Source organism: Rhea americana, unplaced genomic scaffold (genome assembly GCF_003343005.1).
Source record: "Rhea americana isolate MKP2758 unplaced genomic scaffold, rheAme1 scaffold_27, whole genome shotgun sequence".
In the NCBI taxonomy this organism is placed as follows: domain Eukaryota; kingdom Metazoa; phylum Chordata; class Aves; order Rheiformes; family Rheidae; genus Rhea; species Rhea americana.
Window position 1 is genome coordinate 6,931,080 of NW_028186390.1, and position 14,798 is coordinate 6,945,877.

General features: G+C 36.7%; 1 protein-coding gene across 1 annotated transcript in view; it reads left to right on the forward strand.

The window, feature by feature from the left end:
• Positions 1 to 7,222: 7,222 nt before the first annotated feature.
• Positions 7,223 to 14,798, forward strand: part of TESK2 (testis associated actin remodelling kinase 2) — a 72,445-nt gene continuing 64,869 nt past the window's right edge. Inside the window, exon 1 of the mRNA XM_085308142.1 lies at positions 7,223 to 7,522. Coding sequence (XP_085164268.1) covers positions 7,301 to 7,522 — 222 coding nt within the window. The 5' untranslated portion in view covers positions 7,223 to 7,300. The remainder of the gene's footprint in view (positions 7,523 to 14,798) is intronic.

Genomic DNA, 14,798 nt, shown 5'->3' on the forward strand with positions numbered 1-14,798 from the left:
GCGGGCGGAGCAGGATCTTTGCCCCGCCGCGTGGGCGCTCGGAGCGGTCGCTTTGCCAAGAGCTGTGAGAGCTTGGCTCGGGTTTTGCTGTTTTGAGCGCTGCGCCGTAAGAGTACGTGAGTCACGCGTTAGTGACAGGCTTGGCTGTCAGGTATATGCGCGTACGTGTTTGTTTTGTGGCTTTGACATGAGAAGTGCGTTATAAACGGAGACGATCGCTCCTCATACTGTGCTCCACTGAGGGTGGGAGCTGTATTYGCTTTTAAGCAAATTGGAGGACTTTCCAGTTGGATAATCTGTTACGTACCTGGAGAGCTGAAGGCTAAAATTTTGAGTACTGAACTGGATTTTGTTTAACTTTAGACCTTTCTGTTTCTCACCTTAATTTTTAGGCCAGTTTATGAGTGATCTTTACGCTTCAGCTAAAATGATATTTTTTTAACATATTGTCTGCAAAATCAATAGACCTGCAGTTCTGTGGACTTAATTAGTCAGTGGAATTTACAGCCTAACATAAGATGTTTTATGAGAAACTCTGATATGCCCAGTGGATTAGCCTTAAACCTTTCCATTAAGTCATCATATTTGGAAATTATTGTTGCATACCTTATCCTGATAGGCCAGTAAAAATGTCATTTTCTCTGACTCTTGTAAAGGTATGCTGTATAGCTGTAGACATGTCTGTATACTTCCATTATGCTTTTTGTTTTGTCACCATGTAAAACTTGTATGCAAAACATAAATAGCTTGAACTGAAGGCAGATGGGTCTCTTTCCCCCAGCTGGTGGCAAGCATGTGCTGTTCTGTGTGTTTTTTCAGTTGTGCTACAGGAGTATATTCTGTTTTGTTAGGATGAACAGCTGGCAATAGGAGCAGAGCAGGAGATAGGAATRGACCAATCCTTGCTTCAGTACTTCATGTTTTTGTGACTGTGAAAGGAGAAAATTGGCCCAAATGAGATATTCTTAGTGGTGTATGCCTCTTGTAACCTAACTAGACCCTCTGGTTCTRTGCATCTGCTTTCGTCATTGAATTTCTTTACGTAAATCATTTGACAAATTCATGAAAGAATTGCAGGGTTGAAGGAGGGAACCGTTGCTTCTATGCCTGCTGCAGAAAATAACGAAACTTGTGGTTCTCTTGCATAATAGTTTTCCTTTCTATATTCTTCCTATAGCCAAGAACCAGGCATTTGCATAGGAGCAAAGCTTTTGTTGTATCCTTATAGCATGGTACTTTGAAGCCTGGCATAAAAATACATGTTCTTCTAGGCAAGATCAAAAAATGGTCAAATCTGTAACCTTTCTGCTACTTACTAGTTTTTTAATGTATTAATTTGAAGTTGTGCATTTATCGGTAAGTACATCTAGTAATCGGCCCCTGTATCCCACTGGCCCCATCTGTTGTCTGTTGCCAAGTCCTCTGTGGTTATGCCTGACTTAGATAGTAAGCTTCTTTTCATATGGCTCTGTCACTTTTTCTTAAGTTGAACACACGTATGCTAGTGGCTAAGCCACTTTATTATTTGATTCTTCAGTGTAGCCAGTGGAACAACTGTAATTGCTTTTGCAACCAGGAGGGGAGTTARTTGAAATAACTTTGCTTTTGAAAGCCAACTTCATGTGCTTCAGCTTTGTGGCTCTCAAACTGTGAGGTATRTATTTCCCCTTGGTACCCAAGGTGCTTCAGATTGGGGTTGGAAGAAGCTTCATTTGAATACCAATGTTGGCARTATCTTAATAACAACAAATTTAGGAAGCGATGTTCTCACTTCACAAATTTGTAAATAAATTAGAACTGTTCTCTTTGTGTATCAGGTACCTGAAGTAAAAAACACTTAAATATGGGCTGGAGTTTCAGCCATAGTTTAATGGTAGATTATAGCAGGTTTCATAAATGTTTGTGGAGATGATAGTTTTAGCTGCAAAGTACAAATGTTCACAGTTGTATATGATTATATAACGTAAGATAGTGTCCAAGAGAGGTCAGTCAGATATGAAACACAGTCTATTTATTTTGATTTCATCCCTCTTTCATCCACTCCTGTTTTCTTTTGTTGCTTATGCTATACTGGCTGCATCAAAAAACTGTAAGTTGTTTTGTGTCTCCTGTGAGGAAATTCCCAGTGCAAACAGAGCTCTCACCCCTCAGACAGAAACCTTGGTGAAAGGTTGGGGGAGAATTCCTTGATTATTGGGATGTTACAATACYCATTGGTATTAAGAGGCTTTCATTCCTTTTGCTTTTTCTCAAGAGCTAAGCAAACCTCAGTGCACAGAAACCTGGAAGTCGTGAGCTGCTTCTCAGCCTCTTTACTGAGCCCTGCAGAGGCTGAGGGAAGAGCAGGGCTTTCTGGATGGCTTGCAAATCTCCTGTTTTGGCAGGCAAACATGATATATTTAAATTACCCATTTGAAGCAGCAGCTGTATGTTGTACCTGTTTACTTTAGTTTATWTGACTTTAGTCTAGTTCCAAAGCATTGTTATAGTCCATCTACACTATGGGTTGAAATCACTACAAGCAGGTTATGGGACAAATGGATTTTTGCAGGCACTTTTTGTTTAAGCTTAGTTCTGTATCACGTTTGGACTCTAGAAATTGTTGGCAATAATATTGTTGTCATAAAGATGAAGTGTCTTTTTTCTGCAGTTATATTTGCCTTCTAAGCATGTGCCAGACTTTAAAACTACTTGTATCAAATATAGGCATAAACCTACARCCTTGGCCCCAAGTCTCAGCTTCTGCAGTGTAGGGGCTGGTCTCTTCTGTTGGGATCAAACTTGGCTTCAGTTACAAAATAAATGAGTTGTTTGTTTCAGCAAAGCTTTTTGTGGAGGCTTGTTTGCAAAACTAGCATGCAGTTTAGCAAACTTCAGTCCCTGTAGTGGAGTAGGGGGGATAATGCAGGTCTCTCGTAAGAGGAACGCTGGCTGCAGCTGTGGCAAACTGTCGGTGCAATAGCAGTGGCCAGAGCCTGGAACTGTCTTCTACAGGGGTGATGAAATTACAGCAAAAAGTTACCTAATGAGTTTTTTTTAATTGAGTGTAATATAGTAACTAAAAAGATAAACTGGACTGTAGGATTTACCGCATTGCAAGCAGAAAGACTGCAGTATGAGCTAGGTCTAGTGTAGTGCAAACTCTGGTGCTTGTGGCTACGTTGCCTGTCTGAAAGTAGGTAGTACTATCTTTCTCCCAAAGACTGGAAGCTAAGTTGCAAACAAACAGTCTCTTTCCTCTGTTAGGAAAGTTGACAGTAGCAGTTGAAAGCACAGCTGTGGAACACCTGGTTCTTCTTTACCTATTTAGTCTAATTTCTTGTATTTCAATCCCAAACTCTTGTTCCCTTCTCCTCCCCCCCCTCCCCGACTAATCGCTTCAAAGTCAATTCAGTCCTTGAAAGATTTTGTTCTTTAGATTCCTTTGAGGCTTTTCTGAATTTTGCACATGTTACTGCAGCGAACACTTCTCTTTCTTTTCCTTTTTTTTCTTTTTTTGTTATAACTTTGAGTGACACCTGCCAGTGTGATTTCTGTGTGTTTTTGTAGCGCTGGGTTTTGAAGCTACATCAAACTGTGAGTTTAAACAGTTAACTCTTGGCAAATGTCTTATGTCAAAGCTTTGGCATCTTGTTCTTTAGAAAACCTTTTCAAATTAATAACATGCATCCACCAGATTTATTGCTTTCCAGGCTGAATGCCTAGCGACAGTCTTCTGTGTCTAAAAATGGTTGTTGTTGTTAAGGCCATCTTTAAGGAAACAGAGTTTGACTTTTGAGTGCAAATATGCACATATTATAAAGATACTGGTGAGAGAAAAGTAGTAATGTATTGAAATGGATTTGGAAGGATCTTGTTTTTATGTTCTGGGACATGGAGGATGCTGTTAAAGTTGAGAAGCCTGACCCATCTCTCTCTGTCTCTCTGTCTCTCTCTCTCTCTCTCTCTCTCTTTTTTTTTTTTTTTGTGTGTGTGTATATAATCTACAAAGAGTATAGAAATATACTAGCCAGTACTGAGTATCTTGTTAGTTTTGCATCAGTATGTAAGCTATAACTTGATGTGATATTGTGGGTTTTCCATCTTTAAATATTCTCAGATGTACKCATTGTTTTTGAAAACTAAACCTCTTACTTGCTGATAGTATTTGTATTTATAGTAATTTCTTAAAAAAAAATACCCCCTGCATTCTATTAATTTGATTCTTTTTTTTTAGGTTTGTTTTTAAACTGAGAAATTAAAAAATGGAATAGTATGAAACATTCAAAGAAATTGTAGGTTTTAGTAATGTAATAAGTAGGGCTTATAATTAATAAGTAGCGATGAGTAGGGCATGTATGCATTTTGGAAGATGTATTTCTAGAAGATTTTGGCTTGGTAGAGTAGGGTAGGATTTTTGTGTGTGCATGTAAAGGAAGTCAAAGTGCTGTGAAAGCTGAGAATGTATTGGGAAACACTTAAAAGTGCTCAGTGCTTTTTAACTGGCTGTTAAGCACAGCTTTAAGAGTCTTTAAGCTGAACTGCAATGTGGGGGGGGGGGGAAAAGAAAGCCAACAACCTGCAATTCTGCAGCAGGATGGTCTTGGATTCTGTTCAGTGCACTTTAATTAACCAGACGAAGTAGTAAATTAAAGTACCTCAGACTGACTTGACAGTCAATTAAACCTCGGTTGATTTCATTGAGAATGTGATCATTAGTGTAATTGGCCAAAATGACAGGAGGCCCCCTTGGATCTGTGCCCACRTGAAAATTTCCTCTAATTCTGCCTATGCAGTCCTGGATAGAAAAACTAGACAAATGGAGCTCTAGCCTAATAATTTCCAAGGATTTTTGTGTAGCTGTCTGGAAACAAGCAAGCTTTAGCAAGCAGAAATGAAGGAATGGGTTACTTGGGAATCCAGATGGCAAAAGCTTTTTGGGTTTATGTTGTGTGAAGTACTTTGAATCTCTTCTTTCATTGTGCAATTTGTAGAGACTTTTGCAAAGTTCACCATGTGATTTTAATCTAAAGGATATATATGTGCAAAGGTTTTTTTCTTGTTTTTATATGTGTATATATAATGTATATAAAATATTTATACACATGTAGTTTAGCGAGTGACTATATTGAAAGCCTGATCTTTCTTTCTCTCTCTCTTTCTCTCTTTTTTTTTTTTTYCCCCTTTTTCCTTTTAATGGTATCTGGATGCTTAAGATGGAGTTAGTTTTTTTCCTCCTGTTTAATATCACTTACCTAAGCTGGTATGTGCCTCTGTTTGGGAAACAGCAGTGTTCTCTGATTGTTTTTATATAGATCTTGTTTTGTCTGAGTATTTGAATTTATAGCCTTGATTTACAAGTTGCTTTGGTTTGCTAGACTGCAGAATGGACATGCTSTTTCAGTAGAATTATGGGGTGGGGGGGAGGTCTACAAGCCTCCCCATGAGATCCTCTTCCATACCACTTTCAGACCTTCAGGGCTCATTGGGCAAGAATACAAGGTCAGAAACTAGATCGCGATCCCCTGTGTGGCAGTCAGGCATACTATAATGTTAGATTATGTAATAGAATCTTCTGAAAAGTGCAGTAAGCTCACACATGTGGRAGTCTGCATAAAAAAATTCTGTAAGAGCACCACAATGTAGGATTTGATAAGGATTAAATGTTCCTGAGCAGACCCTGGTAAGACTCTCATACCCTTTGTTCCCTCCCCTAGAAGCTCTTGTTTAGAGAAGTAAGTTTTAAGATGCTTGAAATAAACACTATCCTTGAACTTGAAAAGTTTTTTTTTTTTTTCCTCCCCCCCCCCCTTTTTTTTTTCTGGAGAGCACAACTTCAAATTAATTCCTCACGGCTCAACAGAGCTTACTTCTGAAGGCAGGGAAGGTCTACATGTTTTTCTGGTGTGTTGGCACAGAGTATCTCTGAAAGATACACTGCATACAAAACATGCATATTGCAGCACTGCTGTCTATTCAGAGGCAGCTGGTGAGCCTCAGTTTTTGAGATGCTCTTCAAATTCAGTAGCGTATTGTTCAGGTTTTGTACATCTGTTTAAATAGAGAGAAAATTGCCTGGTCTGCTCCATGCTTCGTAACTATCTTGTCCACCATAAAGGAAAAAATAAATGTTATTTTACTGTTTGTCTTGCTCCCTCCCTGTCATTTTTTTCATTCACCCTTTCCAAAAAATAAAAATCTTTTTTTTCCTTTGTGTGACTGCTTAGTTTTCTCAAGTTTTGTAGGGGCTCACTGAATTGCTGCAAATGAATAGTTAAGTGTGTAAAAGATGTGCAAACCTCTTGAGTCTAAAATTTAAAGGAAAAAAAAAGTAGGCCACCTGTCAGGTTTGCCAATCCAAGTCAGATTTGATGGCCTCCAGAGTCATCCTGATTACTTCATCATCCTCTTAAAAAGAAGAAAAAAATCTTACTGTTGTTTTTTTCTCATACTTGGTAAATGTAGCTTATTTTCTGTGATTTCAGTTGAACTGACAAATTAATATAGTTTAAAAAGCATGTGTGTGTGCAGAATTGTTCTGGCAATTTCTTATAAGAACACTTTGTTTCTGTAGCAGGATTGTTGACTTTTTTACAAAACTGGGAGCCTCGATCTTGAGTGGATATAAACTTATGTTTCTATCAGTTAAGGAACTGGTCATAGAACACATACATGGAAGCTTTAAAAAACGAAGTTGTTGGTGCACCAGCTACTGTTACTGACAGCTAAAAATTTCCTGTAAATCAGCTGAAAGTTGATCCCTTTTTCTACTTAGGGATCCTTTGTTCAACCCCTAATGTGAAATGGCTTCTTGTGATAGCAGTAGATTGGTCACCAACTGCTACTGAAGTAAATTAGAGCGCAGCATATTTTGTGGGTTTCCTCCTGCTAGCTGTTTGCTTTAGCAGCTAATGGTTACTTTTTTAAAAAAAAAAAAAAAAAAAAAAAAAGAAAAAAAGAAAAAAGGTGATGGTGTTGGTCGATGAAGGTTCTTTTATTATCACTTAGTTCTGAGCTCCAAATGTATGTATCTCTTAGTAGCAAGAGCATAAAGGATTTCTTAGAATCTAAAGAAAACAGATCTTTAGGTCATATGATGTTGATTTTTTTTCCTTGTGCCCCCTACCTGCATATCTTCTACTTTTTTTTTTCTTAAACTGGTGTAAGTTGAGCTGGATTTCTGTCAAACTTGATTAGATATGTTTACAATAATCATCATCTCAATTTCTTGTATTTTAGCATCCAGCAAGAGCAGAGAAGACAGCAAAGTACCTAAGATGTGAAAAGTCCTCTTTTATCAAAAGGAAGCTTTGTTTTCAAAATGGACCGAAGTAAGAGGAATTCAATAGCAGGATTTCCACCACGCTTGGAGCGCACTGAAGACTTTGATGGGGGCAGTGGAGGTGATGGGACTGCATCCCAGATAGGAAGAGTTTGGACCTCTTCATACAAAGCCCTGATAAGTGCCTTTTCCAGACTTACCCGCCTTGATGATTTCACCTGTGAGAAAATTGGCTCTGGTTTCTTCTCTGAGGTGTTCAAGGTGTGTGTTTAATTTCTTTCCTTCTTCATGTTGATTGCTTGGTGTGTTTGGTGCTGAGAATATGTGAAATTATCAGCAGGCATACTACTTTCTCTAAAGTCAGTTGTTTGCTCTTACATTTGCTCAAGTATTTTCCCTGTCTCTCTTCTAGGTATTTATATTATTACTAACAATTTATTTTGATAAAGTTGCAGAGGTATTTGGGACAAGCCGTAAAAGCTAGAAAATCTTTGGTTTGGTTTCTGATCTCTGCTGTATATTCTTATGTGTTCATGTATTGTGTTAAACACCAATGGCTGTTGCTTCCCTCGTATGTAACTTTGGATGTCTTTAATTTAGCTTGGTAATTAGGTTTTGAGGATTATACTTGTTTCTTTGCCAGTCTTTGCCTCCTAACATTACAAGCCTATGTGTTAGGAGAGCTACATGTAATTATTTAATTTGAAATCATAAGCTTTGTTGCACTGGAGTTGTAATAGTTACCTGCTGTTTTCTTTCTCTTCTTGTCACACCTTGTTTTTTTTATTCAAATTATCAAAGATTTGTAAGATTCATAATAAATAGTATGAATGAGAAAGTTTGAAGTTGTTGGTGACCTGCTACTACAATATCCGGAAAGTAGATAAAGATTTTCTTAGAGCAATTTATGAAACCATACAGAAGATTTGTGATCCTGATTTTTATAATGCCTAGTGATATTCCAGCTGTCTTGACTGTTCTGCTAAGTTTTATTGTAGAAGAATAGGACACTGAGTTGACTTCCAGGCTTTCAGACACTGAGGAAATAATTTGTTTCCTTTTCCTGGTTTCTGACTTTAAATGAAGCCACCCTCCAAATTATATCTCTGTCAGTGAAACTTATTTCATCCCACAATGTATTATGTCCATTCTGTGGTACCTCATGTAGTCTTTCCTTTAAGAATTAAAAAAAAAAAAAACCCTCTTAACCAATTTTATTGCTATGAATATGTATGTAAATTAGAAAATGAAGGGTTTTTTTTCCATGCTGCTCTATTGCTTAAAGGCATTCAGATATCCACATGTACTTCTCTACTTATGTGAAGGCAAGCCACTGCACACAACTATTTCTAGATATTTAGATAGATATTTTTACTAGATATATGAAGTTTAATTTTGCTAACACAAGTGTTTAAATCTTTGAAATGGGCAGGTAATAAAACCTTTTTAATAAAGTCTACTTGTATATAGGCTTAAAATAAGGTTCTGTTTGGTTTCTTTTTTCTGATTTTTCCTGTTTGGAAAGCTTCCTGCAGTGCATTTTGTAGCAAATGTCTTAGTATCTAGAGATACTTCTTAATGTAAAATGAACAGAGATTTAGAGTTCTGTCTGTCATTGCAAGTTATCTTTATACTATTATGTCAAAACTGCTGTGGAGTGTATAAATGTGCTAATAGGCTTGGGTAATGTCTAAGTAACTGAGGAATAGAAGACCTTGGTTTGCTAGTGAATTCCAGAATCCAGGTTTTGAAGTAGTTTTGTCTTTGTCCTCAATGTTCCTGCTTAAAGATTTTATCTTTCCTATTCTGTAACTTGAGGAGCTTACCCTCTTTAATGYTTAGATTTTTTTCAGTGCCTGGATTATGAATTTATCCTATAGTGGCATTGGCAATCATATTTATGTTGGGACTTCTTAAACAACTATGTGCTGTGTAAACAGACTTACTAGATGAAATCACTGTAATATTCTACCATGCTGTAGTGAGTAGCATCATGGAAAAGTTTCCTGAGGCAAAATGCTCACGTGTTTCRAACAAAAGGTACAGTATTAATAACCACTAGGAAACAGAAGTGGTTGCAGAGGGGAAGAAGCAGTTAAGCAAAGGTAAACTTCTAGGTAAACTTCTGATTTATTATGAAACTCTTTTATATAAGMACGTGCTTGGTTTAGTCAGGTGGTGGCAAACAGAGATAAACATCTGTAGAGAACCTCTATTGACTGAGATACCGGAATTATTGTCCTATATATAWATAAGTCTAACTCTCTAAAACCTTTCCCTGCTGCATCCCTTTAAGCAGAGCTAAACTGGATATCACACACTGCCAGTCTGCAATTGGTGGCATTACTCTAGGAAAGTGATGGTAATAGTCTGGATATCTTGTATTTTCCCAGAAGCAACCACAGATCCTTTTTTTTTCATATCCATTCCAAACAAGGTCTCATTTTAGTTTTGGTGCAAAGAGATGAGAATTTATTATGACTATCTTAAATGCAGTTCCATACTCATTTAAGCAAGTTTCTGTTCTGCTAGAATATCAGCCTGGCTACCTCTCTGATTAATCCTACTGTGCTGATCATCAGATTTCATGCAAGAACCTTGATGTCCTTCCAGAAAAGAGAGCCTCATGGTTTGACACAGATGAAGTTCAGTCTGGTATGCAGGCTTCCAACTAAATAATCAAATTCAAGAAAAATCCAGGGTAGTTCTAGACTTGCTGATTAAGCATCTTTACAGGAGGGGGAAAAAACTTTCTCTTCAAATTAGTAAAAGTATCTCAAAAAACACGTTACCAGAGTTTTCTCAATTATGTATTTGTCTATGGTTCTGTGAGTGTCAGATGTTAGGTTTACTCAAGTAACTTGGTCAAAGGTACTTGGACAGTTTTGAGAGTGTTTTTTGTTTTGTCATATAAATGACAATTATCTTCAGTGATTTCTTCCTCTCCTTTTCTGTAGAATTTCCTATTTTTAGTATAATCTTTAACAGTGGATGGAAATTGTCTTTTCTTAAATTAGAATTGAGAATACATTATAACTTAGGCATACTTTGTGTTGCTTTTTTTTATATTAATAATTGTGTGCTGTGAAGGATGTTTTAGCATTTCTAGTGCATCTTTATTCTTATGCAAATTAAGCCTTGTGGTTTATTAAGCATAATCTAGCAGTTTTTCTTTCTTTCTTTTTTTTTTTTTAACCACCATCACTATAACAACTCAGATTTACCTAAACAATAAGCATTTTGGAAAGTAGATTTAGAAAAAAATGAACTTTGTCAAACTGTATTAGCAGTCTAGTTTGAAGCAGTTGGCTGACTAGTGTCTGTTTTAATTTTCAAAGGCTGGTGAGCATTCTTAGATTGCTCTTAGACTGAGTAGGCAAAGAATATTTATGTAAATGAGCAATTCCCACCCGTGACCCCAAACCTTTAAAATCCTTGCTGGGAAGTGAACATATTGCAAAATCAGTAAGGACTGATGGAGCTGTAAGTAATTGTGGAGGAGATAAGCATCATACACTGAAAATAAATACCATATTAGGAAAAAGATACTATTCATTATAGAATATGTGTGTGTGTAGAGCAGCAGTTGGACTAAAATCTAGGAGCTTTTTTATTCAGATATGTTGTCTGGTTCAAAGCCATTACTAAATACTAAAGTTCCTAGAAAATTCCTTCAGCTGTTTTTGTTAGGTCTGCATTCTGTAGCTGAACTTGTAAGAGAGACTGGAAGTTTTTTTACCCTTTGTCTGAAAATTAAAAATGGACTTTCTGCAGTTTTATTCATGAATATGTGAAAACCTGGATCATAGATCCGATACAGAGTAGTGTGAATTGAGTGTCCTATGTGTTTGTGAGTTGGGAAGGCAGAGTTGCCATGTAGATGTGGTTGCTGTGCATTTTGAAGGTTTTGACTGTTATAAGAGGGATGGTGAAGTCTTTTGGCATCGAGAGAATAATATGTGGTTGTCTTGAATGCTAAAATAGCTGTCTTCTGGAGAAGTTTCTTTTACCGTTTTAAGTATGCTCGGCCATCTATTTAGTTCTGTTATCAGAAGATAATTTAACAGGAGTTAAATAATTTGTTTGGATCAGTCCTACTAGTTTTGTAGTGCAGGTCTATCTCACAGCTATTTTAATGATGGATGCAGTTGTTGAAAGCTCCCTCTTATAGGTAGAGAGTTGACAGAAATAACAAAGAGAAAAAAAATCTATTCGTTAAGAACAAGCCCTGACAAAACTACTAAAACCAGTGCAGCCTTCAGAGGATTATGTAAATATATTTGGGATAGGCAGAGAGCAAATTCTGAAGACAGAGCTCAAGCCTACAAGGCCATGGCCCTGACCACCTTGAGCTGTCCTCACAACCTATAGGAGTCAAGAAATCAACTGTTAGAAATTAGTCACCAGAGAAGGAATCCCTTCTTACAAAAAATTCTAAGCAGTTAGGTCAGTATAATCTGAATCTTAAGCATATTCCTGGGAAGCTTATTCATGTGAGCAGTGAAAAAGGGGTATAAGATCTTTTTTAAAAAAAATCAGTTAATGAAATATTGATGTTTAATACTGGATAGGGAAAGGCAAGCTCATGAATATTAAATGTATATGATATAATACGAAATAATCTACCTTTAGTTGTATAAGTTACTAAAATGTTATGAAATAAGGCTGGAGCATCTGTGAGAGCATCTTATTTGTTGCCTTCGTTGAAGGTCTGATCAACTGAATCACATGCTTGAATCACTTGTGATAGATGCTTAGCTAGTTCTCTAAACCTGCATTGATAGTGGTGCTACAGAATCTGTAGGTAATCTGTTCCAGTGCTTAGTTGTCCTTATATCTAGCAAGTTTCTTTTAATGTTTAACTTAAACCTTTACTACTGAAATTTACCTTTATTTTCTTAATGCTTGTGTAGAACGACTTACTGATACCTTTGTTATGGCATCTCTTACATATTGAAAGATCATTCCTTTTGATCTCTTTTGCCTAAAAGAAAAAAAAAAAAAAAAAAAAAAAGAAAGAAAAGTTACTTTGTTTGGCCTGTTTTGACACATTGCTATTCATTCTTCCTGCTTCACTGAGATTTGAGATCCACGCTTTTTAAGCATGGCTCACAAATCTGAGATAATACTCTACCTGAGTTTTTGTCACTTGGTTCAATTTATGATCTCCTATAACTTGAGAGCCTTTTCTGCAAAATGTCTGGCCACACAAATTTCCTGTTTTTATATTTGTGCAGTAGATTATACCTACTAATCCATATTGGATTGAACACGGGTTGGCTTGTTTGTTTTTCCCCAAGCATTTTTTGATTTGTCAGGATCAGTTTGAATTCTAATTATGTCTTAGAAATGCTTGGCGCTTTTTCACTCCCTGACTTGACTTCAGGCAGATTCCTCCAGAGTCCTGCTTGATAAATCCTCCCAACCTACCTGTGAACTGCTAACTACTGTTTTGAATATGGTTTTACACTGTTAATTTAGAGAAGTTTCTTCTAAATCACACTTTTTTTTTTCTGACTTGTTTAATGATGATTCTTGCATGMTGTTTCAAAAGCCATATGGAAATCAAGATACAATGAATCTTGATGCTGGGATAACATGGGTACCCTTAAGAATCMAATGCTGGAAACTCATCGGTCCTGTTCTGTGATATGTGCGCCCCACAGCTCATGAAACTTGTGCTATCTAGGTGCAAGGTAGAAGATAAATGCTATGTGCTTTTGGTTGACTTAACAAGGTAGTTGATGGGAGCAAGTGGGTCAGTATCTTCATGATATTTATGCTTATCATGCTGTAAGACATATTGTTTTAATACCTGAAGTGATGGTCTTCAGTTCATCAGCTGGTTGGTAGTCATTATTTTGTGTGGTCAGATTAATGAGTTCCRAGTTTCAGAAGCGCTGGCTGATCAGGGAAGGTGGGACTGTTTAAATGCATACCCTGCGCTGGAGGCTAGCATCCTGTTTCTCATACTTATCTAATGTGTGTAAGGCACTTTAAACAGCTGTGTGCTGCATACCTTTAAAGTGAAAGAAAAAGCAGGGTTAATGTGGAGTTTTTCTAGGGGTTGCATGAAGAGCACTCATATAATTTACTCTTTTTTTTTTTTAATTGAATACTTCTGTGGTAATAGACTTAGGAAAAATCTGATAGTTCTGTTACCTCTAATATGTACTATCTAGTATAATTTAAGAAGTCTGTAAGATGTATTGTCATGTGAATGGGCTTGATATCTGGAACATCTGACTATGACAGATCTGAAAGATACCGATTTGGCTTTCCTGAAGYGGCTGTTTAAGAGCTGTCTTTTCTGTGCCATATGACTTGATCACTATTCTGCTTGATTAACATCTTTGTGTTTTGTCTATAGTCTTGCAGGCCTTAAAGTCCAGTACAAAAATGCTTGATGTTATACAGCAGCTGCTTTTCCTCTTTCTGCCTCTGAAGAAGGTTTGGCAAATCTCATCTAGAATAAGCAGTGGAGAACAAGAATTGTAGTATAGAGAAGTGAGGGACTAGCTCATAGAACTTCAGACAAACGGGTGAAAAGAATATACAGATCATTTTACAAAAAAAAAAAAAAAAAGTCTATCTTGGTTGACCTGAATATATATTTTTCTTGTTGTTCTTTGCCTTTATGTTTGATTGTTAATCTAGATGTTTAAGAATAAAACGGTTAAGACTGTGAAGGGATATTAGACCATCTACACTGCTACATGATCAAAGATCATTGTTTTGCTAGTAAGTGGTATTTTGTCTGCAGCATATGTTGGCACCATATACAACACAGTGCTGTGTGTTCTTTTTTGTTTTGTTTTTGTTAGTTTTTTTCCTTCAACCTTGAACTGAAGGCCTCAAAGATGGTATCATGAATTGCAGTGCCTGTTGTCTAATCTTGCTGTTATAAAATTTGCACCTAACTTGAGGTCTCTGAGCTTTATAGTCCACCCAGATGTTCGTTTTATTTCTTGGCTGGACCAGAGTTTTTTTTAGTAAAAAAACCTGTAAAACTTGATGTACATTATCAAGTTATGTTTCAAACCTTTTGCTGTGCTAAGTAGTTCTTGGTTTTCATTTCCTGCATCTTGACAAGGGGATTACGTAGCTCTTAACAGCATAGTCTTTACTACAGCTTATCCAACTTTCTTTTTGCTTCCCCTCCAAAGTAGACATCCTAATTCAGAGTGCCCTGGTTTTCTTCTTAGCAATGACATATAAAAATTATCGCTCTGCCTTATTTGTCATGTTCTTTTGTAACACAGCGTTTGTCTTTATCATAACACACTACAATCTTATTTTTGTTTAATGAGACTCAAATACATCTAGGTCTTGCTGGTGCCTAGAGAGTGGTCTTTTGTTCTGTATGTATAGCCTGCAATTACTGTTTCTAGTAAGGTGTACTGACATTTCATTTGGTTGTATGTGTTTTTGCTCAAGTGTACCTATGTTATGAAGTGGTCTTCACTGCTTAGTGAAGTAAAGAGGATAGAGTAATCTTACAAACTCATTTCTTCTGTTTTTTTTTTTTTTTTTTTTT